Below are 20,279 nucleotides of genomic sequence, written 5' to 3' on the forward strand. Positions count from 1 at the left end.
TCTTATCATTTTTCCTGAACAGCTTCTTCATATTCCTAGTAAACGTGGCCATCTCCTCATCATCTGATGAGTCAGCTTCAGTTGAGTCGGCTTTCATGACAAGAGATTTTTGATTCTTGTCCTCGGTTTTTTCTTTAGCCTCAAAGTTTTTCATGGAAATCTCATGGGTCAATAGAGATCCGATGAGCTCATCATATTTGTATGTGGTCAGGTCCTGAGCTTCTTCAACAACTGTCTTCTTAGCTTGCCAGCTTTTGGGGAGACTTCTCAAGATTTTCTTCACCTGTTCTTCTTTTGTGAAGTTCTTGCCGAGTATCTTAAGCTCATTTATGATGTTAGTGAATCTTGCATTCATCTCGGAGATGTCTTCATTATCATTCATCTCGAACAGCTCGTATAGCCGCATATGCTGATTCACTTTGGACTCATTGACCTTGCTAGTTCCTTCATAGGTCACTTCTAGCTTCTTCCAGATTTCTTGTGCTGACTCACAACCTGAAATCTTATTGTACTCTGCAGGATCTAACGCACAGTGAAGCATATTGATAGCCGAAGCATTATTTTGTAATTTCTTAAGGTCATCTTCTGACCACTTAGCCTCACTTTTGATAGTTTTTACACCATCAATGGTTTCATAGGGAACAAAGGGCCTTGGACTATAGCTAGCCATGCACTCATATTTGTTGCCTGAATGAAGTTTTTCATTCTGTTCTTCTAAAATGTATAATTAAATCCAAAGAACAGAGGAGGCCGACTAATAGATAATCCCTCAGGGAGTATCTGGGTTCTCTGATTTCCTGGAAGGAAACGAGTGCTGTTCTCAGCCATTACAGGGATCAGCTCAAGATAGTTTTATCTTGAATAGTGAGCTACTGAGCTCTGATACCACTTGTTGGTCCCGTGTAACGTAGTAGGATTAGTTCCAATGGGGGGGGGGGGTTAGGAACTAATATAACTTTTTGCTTAATAATGCTGACTTAATTAAATGTTAGATATTTTAACTCAGCTTTAGGTCAGCAAGGCTGAGTGAGATGTAAGACAGCTTTAATCAGATACTGACTAGAGCTGTTTTAATATTGAGTTGGGAAATAACACTTTAAGTTAGTTTCCAACTCAGCACTCTGGTTACTCAGCGTTGACTTTTACAGATTATTTACTAAGAAATTTTAAGCAAGCAACACATGCATATATATATATATATATATATATATATATATATATATATATATATATATATATATATCAAGAGAAAGGGTTAGAGATTACTCAGCAGACTTATCCTGGTTCGGCCTCACCGCCTACGTCCAGTCCCCAGAATTCTTTCGAGCTTTTTCAATCCTCTACTGAGCTCTTTAAAGGTAGAGCACAAACCTTTTACAATAGCAACTGAGTATGCAAGAGTACCGTCCTCTATTTGTCTACTCAATCCTATCTACCACTGAACACTATAACCGAGTATTCAGATTTTCTCTACCACTGAGTACTATAACCGAGTACTCAGCTTCACTCTTCTAACCTTTTACAAATGATAAGAAATTGTTCTTAATACAACAAAGAATACTTTAGATGATAGAGTCAATCTAGACTTCTACACAATCATTGGAATTGGGTGTAAGAGCTTGCTTTTTTTTCCAGACGGCTTCTATTTTGGATTATCACTTAGTAAAGATTTCGTTTGTCTGTATATCTCTTGTATTTTTTTCGTGTAAGATCCAAGTGATGATTTGGCCTATTTATAACAATCTTTGTGTCTTCAATCATTTGAATTCTGATATAGCCATTGTATGATAAACGGTCTTCTTCGTCATCACGTGGTCAGCTTCAGAGCTGCAAGCCAATCCTGTCTTCTGTTTTTACCAGACGCCAGGTTCGCCAGTTTCATCTTCTTGCGCCAGGTTTGTCTTCTTGCGCCAGGTTTGTCTTTTTGCCAAAAGTCAGACGGTCCATGCATCTCGAAAAGGTCTTTAAAACGGATTTCCAAGACTTCTAATTTGTGTCAGACCTTGTCTGTCAAGTTGACGGATCATTGACACTGACTTGATTGTTACTCAGCTTGACTCAACGGCTTCGCCTTCAAGCTTTTCTGAAGAAGCCATTTCTTTCGTAAAACTGAGTTGCATTCCACTCAGCTTCCGCTGTGTGACTTCTTATGCTGACTTTGTTCTGTCTTTCTTTTATGGACTTTCAGTTCCTGTTCTCGTTAGTTAACTTACTCAACATTGAACAAACACATTAGTATAATTAAATCAAAGCACTTAAATTTAATTGTTTTAATCATGGGAATAATTTTGTCAAATCAAAATCATGTGGAAAGGTGTTTCAACATGCCATAAATAGATCACTAATGGGTCAGGCCCGTTTACTCCATTTATTCCTACATCTCCCACTCACATGTAACAGAAACATATTCTATCACTAAATCTCATTCATACTCACAAATAGTTCGTTGATAGGGGTAAAAACCCCTATATTTAGGTACGGTTTAGTTTAAGTTTTTCTTCAATAAGCGAGCAATTCTCACATTTATATGTATGTGTGTGTGTTAATTAGATTTTGTATATGCTTTATTTACTTTTGTGGTTTAAGTTCGTTTTCTGATTGTTTTTGGGCAAATATTGCCAAACTAACACGTATGTTAGCTTTCAATTATTTATTATGGCTAAATGATCCACCAAAAGTCGCACCAAACAGAGTTTTTACTCAAATCAAGCGATTGGTGGGCCAATTTAGCCTCGAAACTAATGTCATTTGGAGTTTACATGCGTGTGCAGGTCAAAACAGGAACAAGTTTGGGCGAAAATCGCGTCTCAAGGACACCTAGTAGTCACGCGGAGCGTTTGGGCACATGTTGGTCGCCAAACTGGCCATTTTAGGCCAACTCGGCGAGCTGGCACTGCTAGTGCGGTGATCTGACACTTCGGCGAGCTGGCTCACCCAGCTCGGTGAGCTGGCGCTCAGGAATTAGTCTTTTGACTGATTCCTGGCCCCACGACACCACGACCGCGTCCCCATTTTCCCACCTGCAAAAGGAAATGAATTCAATCAGATTTGGGACTCAAAACCGCAACTATAAATAGAACCTTTTCAATGTAAATTAGATATCTTTCTCTTTTGTAAAAATCCTAGCTTCCCCCTTGAAGAATCCTCTTCATCCTCTCCATCTCCTCCATCATCCATTGAAGAACATTTGAAGCTCCACTCCCCGAGGATTATTCAAGGTTCGCTCCTTAAGTCCTAGGAAGACGCCTGCAGTGGTAGACAGGTTCCCTGAAAGGGATTTTCTTACTCTTTTACATATTGTTTATCTATTGATCCAGTCTATGAATCCTAGGCTTATTGTATCTCCGTGACAATTTTCTCCATCTTTAATGTTAATACAATTCTTGTTTTGTTCAATTGATTCATCTATGTTAATCTTTGTCTTACGCTTTGTTTGATTGGTTTAACTCATTCATAAATCCAAATATTTTGTTGGCACATATTGCGAGCTGAATCTGACCTAGTCAGAGCCTATAAAATTGATGACTTTATAGAAGATTAAGCCCAAATTTATGAGCCTTAGAGCTAGTTTTGGCCTTACAAGGGAATCACGAACTAGGAACCATAGAAGGATAAGTAGGGTTAATCGCCTCAAACATAAGTGACTTAGATTATGTTATTAATTGGTTGTCTAAACAGATTATATTCATCATTATCGTATCATTCCATATCCCTTCGGGTAATTACATTATTGAAAGATCACTTAGGAGTAGAATAACTTAGATAGGAGTAGTTTAACTTAATCAAAACCAAGCTTAAACCCCCCAAAGCCTAGATAACACTAGAAACCGAGTAGCTCGATACTTGCAGGAGTAAATCCTATGGATTCGATACTTGGACTTGTCCAGATTATTACTTGATAACGACGGGGTACACTTATCCCATAGTGAGTCTACTGGACCAACATCTGTAGGCGCATCAAGTTTTTGGCGCCGTTGCTGGGGATTTATTTTCTCTGCAATATCGAACCAAAGGTCGAAGTTGTTAGTTTAGGCATTCATTCTGTTCATAATTTTTGCTTTTATACCTTTTATACTTGTTCATATACAATTCTTTTATACATTATAAAAGTTGTAATATTGTGAATTCTGTACCTCTTACATTAGTAAATTTTATTTTTCATCACTATCATGGATAACAGAATTCTAGAACCATCCATGACTGACTTTAACAAGAAAATGGATTTCCTTGTGGATTCTCTTAGCCGTAAAAACCCAACAAGGATGCCATTTTGTACACGATGTGGCCAGAATCACCACGGTGAGGTATGCCATGTTAACCAATTTATGCCTAGAGGTGAGAATGTAAGTTATTTGGGTAATCGTCAAAGGTATAATTTTGAACCCACAACTTACAACCATTACGATTGCGAAAACACTCAGTATCCGTTAGGGCCATGCATGTCACCCACGGATAATCTCTCTTACTTCCAGCCTAACTTTGATTTTCATGGCAGGCAAACAGGGTATTCAGAGGAAATAATGGTTCTCTTAGAGGACATATCTACCCGACTTGCAGCCAATGAGGCGGTCTGCAGGGCCCAGAGTGAGCAAATTGCCATAATTAGACATGAAGAAAGGGAGTACCAGGAGGCGATCACCTCACAGGAGGAAATGGTTCAAGCCATCGCCTTGAGAAGTGGTAAGGAAGTTGACACACCCGTGCCACCCCAGTCACAAGTACAATTGTCACCTCAGGTAAGTAAGGAACCAGAAGTGGTAAGCAACCCCAGTCCTGTGTCTGAAAACTCAGCTCCTAAAGTAGCTGTACAAAAATTGGTTAGACCTTACATTCCAAAACTGCCATTCCCACAGAAACAGAAAAAGACTAACCTAGATAAGAAATTTGCTAGATTTTTAGAAATCTTCAGTAGGCTAGAAATTAACATTCATTAATAGAAGCATTGGAGGAAATGCCGAATTATGTAAAATTTCTTAAAGACATGTTGTCCAAGAAAAAGAAGTTCGGGAAAAATGAAATAGTGGCATTGACAGAGCAATGCTCGGCCATAATCACTCACAAGTTACCCTCCAAACTGAACCCCAACAACAACAACCGATAAAGGGAGAAAGAACAAACTGCTACAAATAAAGAAGAAACTACCAAATCTACCATAATAGATTAATAAAAAAATGTATTCAATAAAGAAAAAGTAAAACAAAGCAAATAAGGGTTTTATGTTCCGGCTAAAAGCTAGAAGAAAACATCAAAACCTAGAAGAAGAGAGTTTCTTAACTAGTAAAATCGAATTAGTTAGTAAAATACAAGTCATTATGTACAGTAAAATCTCTATATAGGAATATACTTGGGACCGAGCTATTTGTATAACAATTGAGATGTTATTACTAAATAGAGTTTGGTAATAGAGGTTATTACCAAGTTGGGACCGAGTTTTTTTTATAACAAAATAAATGTTATTCCTATATAGATTATTCCTATACAGAGGTTTTACTGTACTAAGTTTTTTAAAAAGGTGTTGATATTCAACGAATATAACTCGCCACATGGCACTTAAGAGACCTGAATCAATTCGGGGGAAAAAAGATGTGATGCCTTCTCAGTAAAGTAGAGCAGTACAACTACATATTAGGAACTTTGATTCAGAAAGTCTCACTAGACCTATCCAATTGTTACTATGATCACGCCCGATCATGAGAATCATATACGATGCACTTCATCCTATCAACAGTAGACACATGGCCCACCTCACTCATAAACTCATGATGTTTTTTATAGCCCGACATTAGTATAATAGAGTAAGCTCAACTCAAGGTACACAAGTTCATTGATTCTATTAAATTTACGTTACAACTTACATCATCCTTCAATCTTTTTATAAACTGACTTTGGAACAATGGTCCCTTTTACAATTTTGTTATGGTAATCACATGTTTATAGATGTACTATCAAGATTGAAACACATGAATGTTTTAAAGTTTAGGGTTGTCCCTCCCCCTCCAACCAAACGCTCCGATTTACCATAAACCCACGTAATTTTCTTCTGAACTCCGAAAACCCTCTGTATTTCTCTAGACTCCTCTTTGTCACTGTATGTAGGGTTCCCATTTCTTATTCTCAAGATCCTGCCTTTCATATTCTCTTTTTCCTTTCACTCCTACAAACTTCTAAATCCCTCATTTGGGTTAGGGTTTCTTCTCCAACTCTGCACTTATCAATGGCGGCGCTGGCAGTCCCCCAACCTAGATCCTCTAAAACGGAGTCCTACGTTGACAACAAACGGAAGGAGGACATACGCCACGCCAACATCGTCGCTGCCCGTGCAGTGGCCGACGCTGTTCGTACCAGCCTTGGCCCAAAAGGTATGGACAAGATGATTTCAACGGCTAGTGGCGAGGTTATCATCACTAATGATGGCGCTACCATTCTTAATAAAATGGAGGTTCTTCAGCCCGCCGCAAAGATGCTCGTCGAACTCTCCAAGTCTCAGGACGCCGCCGCAGGTGACGGTACTACCACCGTCGTGGTCATTGCTGGGGCGCTTTTGAAACAATGTCTTTCCCTCCTGTCCAGTGGAATCCACCCTACGGTAATCTCTGATTCTCTTCATAAGACATCTATTAAGGCTGTCGATGTGTTAACTGCCATGGCTGTACCTGTTGAGCTATCGGACCGTGAATCCCTAATTAAATCTGCGAGTACTTCGTTGAACAGCAAAGTGGTAAGTCAGTATTCTACGTTGCTCGCTCCATTGGCTGTTGATGCGGTTCTCTCTGTAGTTGATCCTGCTAAGCCAGATTTAGTGGATCTTAGGGATATTAAAATAGTGAAGAAGCTAGGCGGAACTGTTGATGATACTGAGATGGTTAAAGGGTTGGTTTTTGATAAGAAAGTTAGTCATGCCGCAGGCGGTCCAACAAGAGTGGAGAATGCCAAGATTGCAGTGATTCAGTTCCAGATTTCACCTCCAAAGACTGATATAGAGCAGAGCATAGTGGTTTCTGATTACACTCAAATGGACAGGATTTTGAAGGAGGAAAGGAACTACATTTTGAGTATGATTAAGAAGATCAAAGCAACTGGGTGCAATGTATTGTTGATTCAGAAGAGCATCCTGAGAGATGCAGTGACTGACTTGTCCCTGCATTATTTGGCAAAAGCCAAGATTTTGGTGGTTAAGGATGTGGAGAGAGATGAGATTGAGTTCATTACCAAGACTTTGAATTGCTTGCCTATTTCAAATATTGAACATTTCAGAGAGGAGAAGCTGGGTCATGCTGATCTAGTGGAGGAGGTTTCTCTTGGAGATGGCAAGATTGTTAAGATAACTGGGATTAAGAATATGGGGAGGACTACTACTGTGCTTGTGCGTGGGTCGAATCAGTTGGTCCTTGATGAAGCGGATCGAAGCTTGCACGATGCGTTGTGTGTAGTTAGATGCTTAGTGAATAAAAGATTTTTGATTGCTGGAGGTGGGGCTCCAGAGATTGAACTTTCAAGGCAGCTTGGGGCATGGGCAAAGGTGCTACATGGGATGGAAGCGTACTGTGTGAAGTCCTTTGCTGAAGCGCTAGAGGTGATACCGTATACGTTGGCAGAGAATGCAGGTTTGAATCCGATTGGAATTGTGACTGAGCTGAGGAAGATGCATGGCGAAGGGGAAATCAACGCTGGCATCAATGTGAGGAAGGGACAGATTACAAATATCTTGGAGGAGAATGTGGTGCAGCCATTGCTTGTGAGTACAAGTGCAATAACACTTGCAACTGAGTGCGTGCGGATGATATTGAAGATTGATGACATTGTCACTGTCAGGTAGTTTCAAATAGGAGAAGACATTTTTTTTTGTCTAAATGTGCTCTATGTCTGATAATCAGAACTGATATTTTATTTTCTTAGTAGTGGCTTATTGTTGAAGAATTTTTGCTGTGTCTTTGTTGCCCAATGTTTGTTTTGTGTGTGTAAACTTTGCCATTTATGGGAGATTTTCTTGCTTCCTCTTCTGTATTTTTTACAGATGATGACTATGTTTCAAGGCTAATGGAGTTTCATTTGCTAGTTTCATTTGGTATGATGCAGAAAGGAACTGAAATACTCAATTTATATTGAAATGATCATAATCTCAAGAGTAGTTCTGTTGAAATTATGCTGAAATTAGAATAAGTTTTATCTAGTATTCCAACAATAAGGAGAAGTCTGGATTGACACCTTTAGCAGGATGATTAGTTTGACATGAATAGGCTAACGTCTTTCAATTCAATTATCAGACTGGTTGATTTTCTCATTGAATGGTGATAATTCTGCTCATTAGGGTTAATTAGAGCTTGTTACTGATTATCAGGAGTTCATTAAAACGTTGTGATACCTACAACAGCAATTGTCTAGCATCCTTTGTCAACCTTATTGAAATACGTTTTTGTTAACTTGCACCATTAATCTGATATCAATCTATATATGATTTACTAAACTTTGCATTACCTTCTGCTGTATATGACATTTTGAAGCTTTTAAGAGTGTAAATTTGTTGTCGTGTGGCGCAACGGTAAAACGTTGTTGTCGTGTGACCAGAGGTCACGGGTTCGAGTCTTAGGAGCGGTCTCTTGCCAATTAAATTGGCAAGGGAAGGCTTGCCCCCAATACACCCTTGTGGTGGGACCCCTCCCCGGACCCTTGCTCAGCGGGGACGCGTAATGCGACCGGGCCGCCCTTTAAGAGTGTAAATTTGTATCGAAATTTGATGATTTTATGTGAGATACTATTAGCATCTTGATGACTACTCTAAGGGCATCTCCATGTCTTGACTGTGGTCTAATATACTTCTGCTGAGTTCATTATTTTCCTGTTAATTGTCCGTAGTTCTATCTTTGATGTATACATTTATATATGTGAAAATTTCATATGTTGTCCCAGACACACTTGATAACTGTTAGAGAAAATTTCTTCGATGTATATATTTATAAATTATATGTGTGCATTTAGTGTGCAGAGTCAAATGTATTGGAAATTGCTTTTGCTTCTCTAGGCCCTTGATGAATGAGGACTCTTTGTTTTGTGTAGATTGTGAAATCCCTAGTTTTGATTCTAACCTTTTGGGCCAGGCACTTTTATTAGTTGAAATGCAAATGCAGCTACTTTGGTTACTTCTTAGCTAAAAGTGGCTTGGAATCTTGACTTGTGGAGAATGGGATCGTTTCTGTGTCTCAGTATGTCACATTCTGCGCGTTTGATTTTTGTTTCTCTTGAGCTTTTCATGAAGCCAATATACTAATATCCTATCTGGGACTTGGTCTCCCAATAAATTATTTTATTGATTATCCTTACTTTTTAATTGAAGGTTAATTGTTCTGTTCTGTTCTGGGGGATTCCTTTGTGTCTGGAGATCCTGCATTTCTAAGTAGGGAGTGGTACTCTGTAGAATTCGTAAGGATATAGTATAGTGTGCATCAATTTTGTAATTTAAAAAAGATGTTATGTAGAGATAGATAATATTCTCTCTGAATTATAATTGGTTGGAGACTCAAGTCTTAAAATCAATCAGAGGAGGAAGGTTTTGAATAAATGAGTTTCTACTTTAAGCATTGTATGATATTATTGTAATTGTGGAATTAGTTGTCTAGTGTTTTCTTTAGAAGAAATGGTTGTCTCCAGTATTTAATTAGTTGTCCTATTGTCTAAAATCGGATTTTGGAAATTACTATGCCCTATTGTCAGTCATTGTTAGCCTTCAAAGATGTTGGAGATATATAATTGGCATGAATGAATTACTTCATTACCATAACAGCAACTACAGGAGGACCTCCTTTCTGTTTGGAGCCACACCAAGCTAAGGTGCTTAGTCCTTTCTATCTAACCTATGATTTAATTTTGACTTATCCCTAACCAACTGAAGCCTTTTCCTTTCTGAAAATATTAAATAGACTTGTACAATCATATATTATTGATCTGCACCTCCTAAAAATTCATTTATAGAATCACCATTGCATTATTTATTTAGCAATTTAATTTGCAAAAATTAATATTGAAACGACAATGTTTTAACTATCCCTCTCTCTCTCAGTGACAACAGTTAATGTAACCTAACCTCCAATTAATAGAGTAAGTCACACCCATCATCCATCAACTATAGAAAATGATGATCTCAATAAATTTTACTACATTGATTTTTGTTTTTTTGTTTTTTTTTAATCCATGTCACTATAAACTATGGACACATACATAATTTCTTCACACATCATTTCGTTATTTTAATGGAAGTATAATATACAATTCAAGTATTTTGATGTCATGAAATGAAGTTTAATTAAGAAACATGATGTTAGTAGCGTAATAATTCAGGACAATGATATAAGATCAAATTATTATTTCCTTTTGTTCTTTCTTTAACCATAGGAGAGCAAAGCATAACAATATAATGTGTTACTTACTTATTACCCAACACATTACGTTTATTTTATCTCTTTTCTTTTATATTTTCTTTCAATTACTTGAAGGCCAACTATTATTCTTATAATTCTTCGTAACTTAGTTAATTGTGTATAGTATCTCGTGTGCATTTATCTCATTTAATCATAAAAATTGTTTTGTTTGTAATCACCAAAATCCTTAGATTATCAGAACCGACATCAAAGGACAAAAGAGAGTTTTCTTCTCTAAATTCCTCTTGGAATCCTACCGGAAGAAGTGTAAAATGGAGTGGAAATAAAAGCCACATTTTATAACAAAAGTAAAGGAAAGACGGAACATCCAAATATATAGCCTCTTCAATATTTTCTATGCTTTGTATTATCTCCTAAAGATGCTCTTTCCCATTTGTTTATCTTCAGAATTGACTTCACACTTTCTGCTATTGTTTTTGTGTTTTCAATATGTATCTTTGCATCTCCTTCCGACTCTATAAACAAAATAAACATAAAAGGTCTTTATAGTTTTTGTATTTTTTAGTTTCAAAATACAAACCTTGAATTCAGAGTGAACAACTTCTGTAACCCTCATCCCGGTCACACTAAAAAAACACACAAATTCAAGTATTTATCATTATTAATCACAAACATCTAAGTAACTGATAAAGTCCCTTCATTTATTTTTGTCTATCAACAGTCATAATCAATGAACCAAGCCAACACTATTTAATCAATAACATTGAATTCAATCTAACCAATTCGTCCAACCACTAGTAAAATAAAATCCTAAATATGTTTATGAAAACGTGAATGGGAATGATATGCGGTGCTGACCAATCTGAATGCAGGATAAAACTAGAAATCTAGCAAGTAGGAGAACCTCTGAACCTAGCCTGAAAAATGTGGCAAAGCGTGAGTTGCCTACTCAATAAACATAATTACATGTATATATATATATATATATATATATATATATATATATATATATATATATATATATATAATTATAGTCTCCTACCCAGTAAACGTAATTTAATCAATCAATCATTAATAAATATAACCACAATAACTCAAACATGACACAATTTATTACCGATGATAACTCTAAGACTTATTACAGAGTTCTTTTTTTAGGGCCCAGTTGAACTTAAGTTAAATATGTCCAATGGTCTCATGGTTAAACAATTCATCAAAATAGCTATGCGTTATCGTCTACTCTTACAAGACATAGTACCAAGCTCGTCCCAAAATTAAATACCACCCTATCGTCTCATCTTTCAAGACAGGTGCTCGTGATCACAGTATTAATAAACCTTCAGACCATTGTACATATTCACTCAAGCTAGCAATTTACATTTTATGCTAACGGAATATCGTTTTCTCACCGTCTACCCAAAACACAGGCATAAGACAAAGTACTCCTTGAAGGAAAATAGACTAACGTTTGGCAGCAGAAATATAAATTTTTTAACCTTTTTCCATTAAACCAAGATCCATTAATCGTTATTTCATATAAAGAGGGGTAGAAGGAAATACCTTTTGATGAACTATCTACCGTTGCAAACGAAGTGCCCTCAACTCTTACTCCGAGTTCACGAGCACAAAACAAAACACAAGATAAAATCAAGTTAGAACTCAACCGTATAAAAGCAATCAAGAATAGATTGCCTCTAATTAATCAACACAAGATCAAGGAATAAGAGAAAAAGATGAAAATCAATTGAACGGAAGAAAGCGGTGGATGATCTCGTCCTCAACAAGGGGTGTCGAAATTCTCTCTCCAGGAATACTAGGGTTGGCTGAAATTTGCTAATAGGAGGGGTATAAATAACCTCTTGTATCTAAACCCTAGTTAGATAGAATTAGGTTACTTAATAAGAGTTATATTCTGAATAATACTCTTGTTATTATTATCTATAACTATATCTAAATATAAAGATAATATTAACTTATTTTAATAGGATAACAATTAGAAGTAATTTAATCATAATAAACCTTCTAATTGAATTATCCTATAATTAATTTAATCCACAATTATAATCTAATTAAAATTGTTAAAATCAAATTAATTATTTATGTATTTTATATACATAAAATCGCCTCCTATATACTGGGCCTTAGTGGACTCAATTGGGATTCCATCAATTAATTAACATCTGTTTCTCTTTTGGGCTCCAAGTCTTATGTGTGACCCATTATGTTCTTATTGCTTCTAGCCGTATACAACTATTAAATTAATTTTCTCAGAATTATATTTAATCTTTGTATAACGAAATGAGTACGCGAACTGTGATTGGCAGATCCGAAACATTCCCCCAGAGCTATAAGAAGACATGTTGATTCCGTCGTTGACCTTTCCGTATTAGTTACAGTATAATTCGATCCTTCATCAACTACAACCTTGAACAGAATCTTATGACTATGGATAATGTCAAGTCACATATAGCGAGACGTTCGTTTTACTTGTACAGACCGAGTTAACTCCAATTAGATAGGTTAAGTGAAATCTGCATTTCAATTCTTAAGCTATCACCTTGCAAGGATTTAGAGTTAAGTCTTCCACAAGCGATCCTTGGACGTATCTCCCATTTATCAGGAGTGACAAATGCTCAATCCTATGTATAACTATCATGTAATTACTTCATGTGACACCCAACGTCTGCCGTTCACGCCCCAGAGTCATCTCTGTTATGGATCGTGTTACAACAGGATCAAAGCATCACATTCCATAATCCAGAATCACTAATTAACATTCCTTTGAGTCTTAGGATTACTTATACCTATTAATACCAATGAGATGAACAAGTGACAAGGATAAATCTACCCATCCTGTTATCTCAAGTCGGGTCCCCAATCCTATGTATAACTATCTGCATTTCAATTCTTAAGCTATCACCTTGCAAGGATTTAGAGTTAAGTCTTCCACAAGCGATCCTTGGACGTATCTCCCATTTATCAGGAGTGACAAATGCTCAATCCTATGTATAACTATCATGTAATTACTTCATGTGACACCCAACGTCTGCCGTTCACGCCCCAGAGTCATCTCTGTTATGGATCGTGTTACAACAGGATCAAAGCATCACATTCCATAATCCAAAATCACTAATTAACATTCCTTTGAGTCTTAGGATTACTTATACCTATTAATACCAATGAGATGAACAAGTGACAAGGATAAATCTACCCATCCTGTTATCTCAAGTCGGGTCCCCAATCCTAATGAACCCCTTTCATTGGATCCATGTAACTGTCCAGATATCTGCATATCTGAAGCTTGTGAGATCAGCTCTCTATCTTGACAGAAGACATTGTTACATGCAAGTCTCAATAGTGATATGTCAATCCCTATTCAAAACATATTACTTGACTTGGGGTGATTTTAAGTTTATTAGTTTATTATAATGTTTCATCTGACTTCATGCTTGTATGAACACTTTATAATCACTTTAAATAAACTTAGGGATTTCCTTTTATTAGACTTATTTAGTTCTTTAAAAGAGGTTGCCTTTATATATAGTTATAAAACCATATCTTATTAAAACAAATGACATAAAGAACAATTCATTTATATTAGGTTTATATCCTGGAACAATTGTCTATAGGACACTAAACCCCAACATACTCCCACTTGGACTAAAGCCAATTGTTTCTACAACTTATCCCAATAGAACTTAAATGACGATCATATACTTTCTGGGCTAAGGGCTTTGTCAACGGATCTGCAACGTTGTCCTCTGTAGGTACTCTTTCTATTCTCACATCTCCTCTTACAATAATCTCTCTTACAAGGTGGTATCGCTTTAGGTAATGCTTGGATGCATTATGAGACCGTGGTTCCTTTTCTTGTGCAATGGCTCCATTGTTATCACAGTATAGAGTAATGGGATTCACAATGTCAGGCACCACACCAAGTTTGGTAATGAACTTCTTAATCCAAACTGCTTCCTTTGCTGCCTCCGCAGTAGCGATGTACTCAGACTCGGTTGTAGAGAAAGCCACGCTTCCCTGCTTGGAACTCTTCCAACTGACTGCGCCCCCATTCAAGATAAACAGGTATCCTGATTGGGATCTAAAATCGTTCTCATTTGTGAGATGACTGGCATCTGAAAATCCTTCTATTTTCAGATCCCCTTCTCCGTACACTAGGAACATATCCTTAGTCCTTCTCAAGTACTTAAGAATGTTCTTGACGTCATTCCAATGCTCGTCACCCGGATTACCTTGATAAAGACTCGTTATGCTTAACGTGAACGCTACGTCAGGTCTAGTGCAAAGCATAGTATACATAATCGAACCGATTGCGCTGGCATACAGAATTACAGCCATGCGTTTCTTATCATCTTCGGTTTTAGGACACTGATGATTGCTTAACTTTACCCCATGTACCATGGGTAAGTTACCTCATTTCGATTCAAGCATGCTAAACCGCTTTAGCACCTTTTCAATGTATGTAGCCTGTGAAAGACCAAGCATTCTTCTTAATCTATCTCTGTAGATCTTTATACCAAGTATATAAGCTGCTTCACCAAGGTATTTCATGGAGAAGTTACCTGATAACCATACTTTCACCGACTGTAGTAGAGCTATGTCATTTCCCATTAGTATTACATCGTCCACATATAATATGAGAAATGCAACTGAGCTCCCACTTGCTTTCTTGTAAATACAAGCTTCTTCGCAATTTTGTTCGAAACCAAACTGTTTTATGGTTTTGTCAAAATGCTTGTTCCAGCTTCTAGATGATTGCTTGAGTCCATAAATGGATCTCTAAAGTTTGCAAACCTTGGTTGCATCCTTCGATGTGAAACCTTCAGGTTGCATCATATATACATCCTCAAGCAGGTTTCCGTTTAGGAAAGCTGTTTTCACATCCATTTGCTAAATCTCGTAATCGTAGTGAGCGATAATAGCGAGCATTATTCTGATTGATTTGGACATGGCTACATGAGAGAAAGTTTCGTCATAATCAATTCATTGCTTCTGACGATATCCTTTCGCTACTAACCTAGCTTTGTAGGTGCTAACCTTTCCATCCATGTCGGTCTTATTCTTGAAGATCCACCTGCACCCAATGGGTTTTATCCCTTCGGGTGGATCAACCAAAGTCCACACTTGGTTAGTGTACATGGAATCCATTTCAGAATTCATGGCCTCAAGCCATGCTTTAGAATCTAGACTGGTGAGAGCCTCTTCGTAGTTTTCAGGTTCGTCGTCTAACACGGGAACCTCATCATCATCTCCCACTAGAAAACCGTATCTAACTGGGAGTTCACGAACTCTTTATGATCTACGAGTAGGTGGTGGCACTTCAGTCTAATCTAATGGGACTGCTTCGGGTTCCTCAACCGCCTCTTTGTTTCAGCTGGTGTTTCTTCTTCTTGAACTTCATCAAGTTCAATCATGCTTCCCTTTTCTGTTTCTTCGAGAAACTCTTTCTCCAAGAAGGTTGCGTGCTTGGATACTATTACTTTCTGATCATCTGGATGATAGAAGTAATATCCCATAGTTTCCTTAGGGTATCCAATGAAGAAACATTTATCAGATTTAGAATCTAGTTTATCTGACGCTACGCATTTGACAAATGCTGAACAACCCCATATTCTCATGAATGAGAAAGTAGGTTTCCTACCAATGAACAATTCATATGGTGTGGAACTGGCGGATTTAGTTGGTACTCGATTTAGGGTAAAGAGGGCAGTTTCTAAGGCATAGCCCCAGAATGCCTTTGGAAGTAATGCTATGCTCATCATAGATCGCACCATATCTAGTAAGGTACGGTTCCTCCTTTCGGATACACCATTGTGTTGTGGTGTATAAGGAGGTGTCCATTTTAAGCATATCCCACATTCAGTTAGATAATTCAGAAAATCATCTGAAAGATATTCACCACCTCGATCGGATCGAAGTATATTTATTTTCTTTCCTGTTTGATTTTCTACTTCATTATTGAAGCATTTGAATTTCTCAAAAGCTTCAGACTTGTGCTTCATCATATCTGGTATGGTCGTCTATGAAGCTTATGAAGTATCTGAATCCTCCTCTTGCTTGGACTGATATAGGACCACATACATCTGAATGTATTAATCCTAGAGTGTCTGATACACGCTCACCTTTATTGCTAAAGGGTGTCTTTGTCATTTTACCTTTTAAACAGGCTTCACATGTTTCCAATGATTCACAATCAATTGAATCTATAAGCCCATCTTGATGTAGCTTAAGCATGCGTATTTTGTTTATATGGCCTAAACGACAATGCCACAAGTAAGTTGAATTATCTAGCTTATGTCTTTTGGTATCAATTGCGAATACAGAAATTTTATCGTCTAACACATAAATCCCATTTAATGATATTCCTGAAAAATAGAAAATCCCATCTCTATAAAACTCGCAATGTTTGTTCTTTATTGAAATATGAAAGCCATCATCAACAAGACAGCTAATAGAAATAATGTTTCTAGACATCTCTGGAACATACCCAGAGGGAAAACTCAAAGCATAATCTCCAATCGCGAGGGCGACAACTCTTGCTCCATTTCCTACTCGCAAGTTTGTGCTTCCCTTCTTCAAATCCTTAGTCCGTCTGAGTCCCTGAATATTCATACAAATATGAGATCCACATCCGGTATCTAATACCCAAGATTCAGACTGTGAAATTGTATTTATTTCAATATAGAACATACTAGATGTTGAAGTCTTGGATTTTCCCGTCTTCACCACAAAAGTGACACTCTCCTTTGGACTTCTTCACTTCCATCCCCTTTGTTTCGGTGGGCGTGGCCCCCTTGCCCCTCTTGAGATAGATAGGATTGGGAGGGTTCCCTTTCCTCTTCTTTGATCCCTCAATAGCAAGGGCCAGTATTCCCTCGTTTTCCTTTATATTGGGCTCAACTATCTCGAGCATATTTGCAAGCTCTTCAAGAGAGGTTTGCAAGCCATTCACTTGGTAGTTCATGATGAACTGTGAATAACTCTTGGGGAGGGATTGAAGAAGTAAGTCTACACTTAGTTCATGATCCATCGCATCTCCAATACTAGAAATCTTGGTAATAAGGCCAATCATCTTGACACAATGTGTCATTACAGATGTGCCCTCCTGCATCCTGCATCGATATAATTGCTTCGATATCTCGTAGCGTTCGCACCGAGTTTGATTCCCAAACAACTCTTTCAGGTGCACGACCATGGAATAGACATCCATCTCCTCATGTTGCCTTTTCAATTCTGGTGTCATCGATGCAAGTATGATGCATCCCACGTGATCATCATCAGCCTTATGCTTCCAGTAAGCATTGATCTTTTCGATGGGTGCATCACCAGCCGGGGTAGGGGGTATCGATGTATCAAGTACATATCCTATCTTATCGAACTTCAAAACGATTTTGAGGTTGCGATACCAGTCGGTGAAGTTTGAACCGTTCAACTTGTTATCGGTAAGTATATTTTGCAGATTGGTTTTAGTCATGATTTTAAGAGTGTTTTAATTTAACCTGAGAGTGAGAAAGAGTAAACATATGTTATTCATTTACCTTAACGTGTATCAATCTAAAATTATAGGTCTTTAATTTATTTTAAATTGCTCCCACTATTTTGCCAAATTAATAGCCCTCCATATTAATTCGAAGAATTTCACAAATCCTTTAGTGAGCTAGGATCCTAACTCCTGGAATTTCACCTTGAGTTTACTCAACAAGCTAGTCTCATTTGTTAGGTAGATTCATACAATCAATCACATCAACAATGTGATTCCTAGGTTATTGGGTTACTAACCACATTAATAACTAATATGCTATTCATATTAATCTCAACCATATTGCCCATTAGTTTATGACAACATGAGTTTACCCATCCAATTATCATAATCTAATTTAAGTATTACCCCATATTCATGAAAATGATTTTCGATAATTCAGGTGTTACCATAAGACCCCGAACTTGAGTTTACTCAACAACCCAAAGGCCCCCAGTACTTCCGGCTGAATTATAATATTAGGGAGGGGCAACCGATTTTAATAACTTGCTTATTTACTTAACTTTTAATTAGTGAGGGATTTTTATTTTAAGTCTCATAATCTAACATAGTCTTGATTTGCTTTAGCATACATCAGACACATACATTAGCGTTATGGACATATTATCTAAATTATTCCGTTGAGCCAGAAACGGAATAAAAGGCCAAACCTAGGGAAATACTAACTATTACATATTTCTCTTTAGGTCATCCGTCTTCTCCATGGCGCCTCGAAATTACATCAATATTAATTTCTATACTACTAAAGAAATTTTCAATTGACTTGAAGGGAATTAGATGAGATGAGAAATTACAATAGATAGTAGATGGGCAGGACACGCATGCCATATTTCAAAAATACCAAAAGACTAAATAGAGGGTCAAAATATGTCCATAACTCCAAACATACATAGACTCAATTAAATAAATTTAATTGGTTGATTACATAAAATATTTATGTAATATTTAGGTTAATCACATTAACTTTCATCCAATTTTAATTCTATCAATTTCGTATCTTCTATATTTAATCTAATTAAAATGTAACAATTACATATTAGATTAATACAACTATACAAAAGCCTTTTGTTATACATATCCTTGTTATTTTGTTTTAATTCATTTAACATCTTTGATTTACAAATAAGTAAAACAAATTTCCAAATAAATTCTTTTTTTCGATAATCAAAACAGAAAACTATTTATTTCTGAAACCTATATATATATATATATATAAATATATTTAAAACTGATTTTATTTTAAAAACAATTTTTAAAACAAATAGACACAACCTAGGCCGGACCCGTGAGGCCCGACCTAAATTGCTGCTGCCGTTTGGCAGCAGTTGCTGTCGCGAGGCATCAACCACGGACAATAGTTCGGGTTGCTGCCTCGCGGCGCAACCCGGACTGCTGTTCGGTATATTTTTTTTAAATATAAATATAAATATATATATATATATATATGTTTTAAACGGTTTTAAAACGATTTTCAGAAAATAAGAAAACCTTTTAAAGATTTTCTGTTTTATCTTTAGAATTAATAAAACTAACTTTTATCAATCTAATTATAAAACTAATAGATTTTGTTATAATGATTATCAACCAAAATAGTTAGGAATATATGAATAATTAATTTTAATTAATAATTAATTAAAACTTATTTATCTTTAGAATTAATTAATTACTACCCTTCCTGTTTCCCCTAGTTTCATCTCTCATCTTCTCTTAGAAGATAGGATTGGGGTTAGCTTCCCTAGGCTAATTCCTGGGTAGTTTGTTGTTTTTCGTTTTTCTTTTCCTTTTCTACCAAAAAAATTAATCAAAACAGTTTTGTTAATTAACCTAACAATAAATATTTATTCAATCTGATTGAAAAACCTTTTAATTTTCATATATGAAATAACGGATTTAACGCAGGCTCTGATACCACTGAAGGAAAATAGGCTAACGTTTGGCAGCGGAAATATAAAAATTTTAATCTTTTTCCATTAAACCAAGATCCGTTAATCGTTATTTCATATAAAGAGGGATAGAAGGAAACACCTTTTGATGAACTATCTGCCGTTGCAAGCGAAGTGCCCTCAACTCTTACTCCGAGTTCACGAGCACAAAACAAAACATAAGATCAAATCAAGTTAGAACTCAACCGTATAAAAGCAATCAAGAATAGATTGCCTTTAATTAATCAACACAAGATCAAGGAATAAGAGAAAGAGATGAAAATCAATTGAACGGAAGGAAGCGGTGGATGATCTCGTCCTCAATAAGAGGTGTCGAAATTCTCTCTCCAGGAATACTAGGGCTGGCTGAAATTTGCTAATAGGAGGGGTATAAATAACCTCTTGTATCTAAACCCTAGTTAGATAAAA

At 36.7% G+C, this 20,279-nt stretch overlaps 1 protein-coding gene across 1 annotated transcript; it reads left to right on the forward strand.

Annotated features, from left to right (window-relative positions):
* Nucleotides 1-5,938: 5,938 nt before the first annotated feature.
* On the forward strand, nt 5,939-8,061 carry LOC136222273 (T-complex protein 1 subunit delta). Its single transcript, XM_066009856.1, has one exon. The coding sequence runs from the start codon at nt 6,215-6,217 to the stop codon at nt 7,814-7,816; it is 1,602 nt and encodes a 533-aa protein (XP_065865928.1). The 5' UTR covers nt 5,939-6,214; the 3' UTR covers nt 7,817-8,061.
* The last annotated feature ends 12,218 nt before the right edge of the window (nt 8,062-20,279 follow it).

The sequence above is a fragment of the Euphorbia lathyris genome, chromosome 3 (assembly GCF_963576675.1).
Source record: "Euphorbia lathyris chromosome 3, ddEupLath1.1, whole genome shotgun sequence".
In the NCBI taxonomy this organism is placed as follows: domain Eukaryota; kingdom Viridiplantae; phylum Streptophyta; class Magnoliopsida; order Malpighiales; family Euphorbiaceae; genus Euphorbia; species Euphorbia lathyris.

Bases quoted from the DNA above. Each gene is read 5' to 3' on its own strand.
- LOC136222273 (XM_066009856.1), top strand. From the start codon at position 6,215: ATGGCGGCGCTGGCAGTCCCCCAACCTAGATCCTCTAAAACGGAGTCC.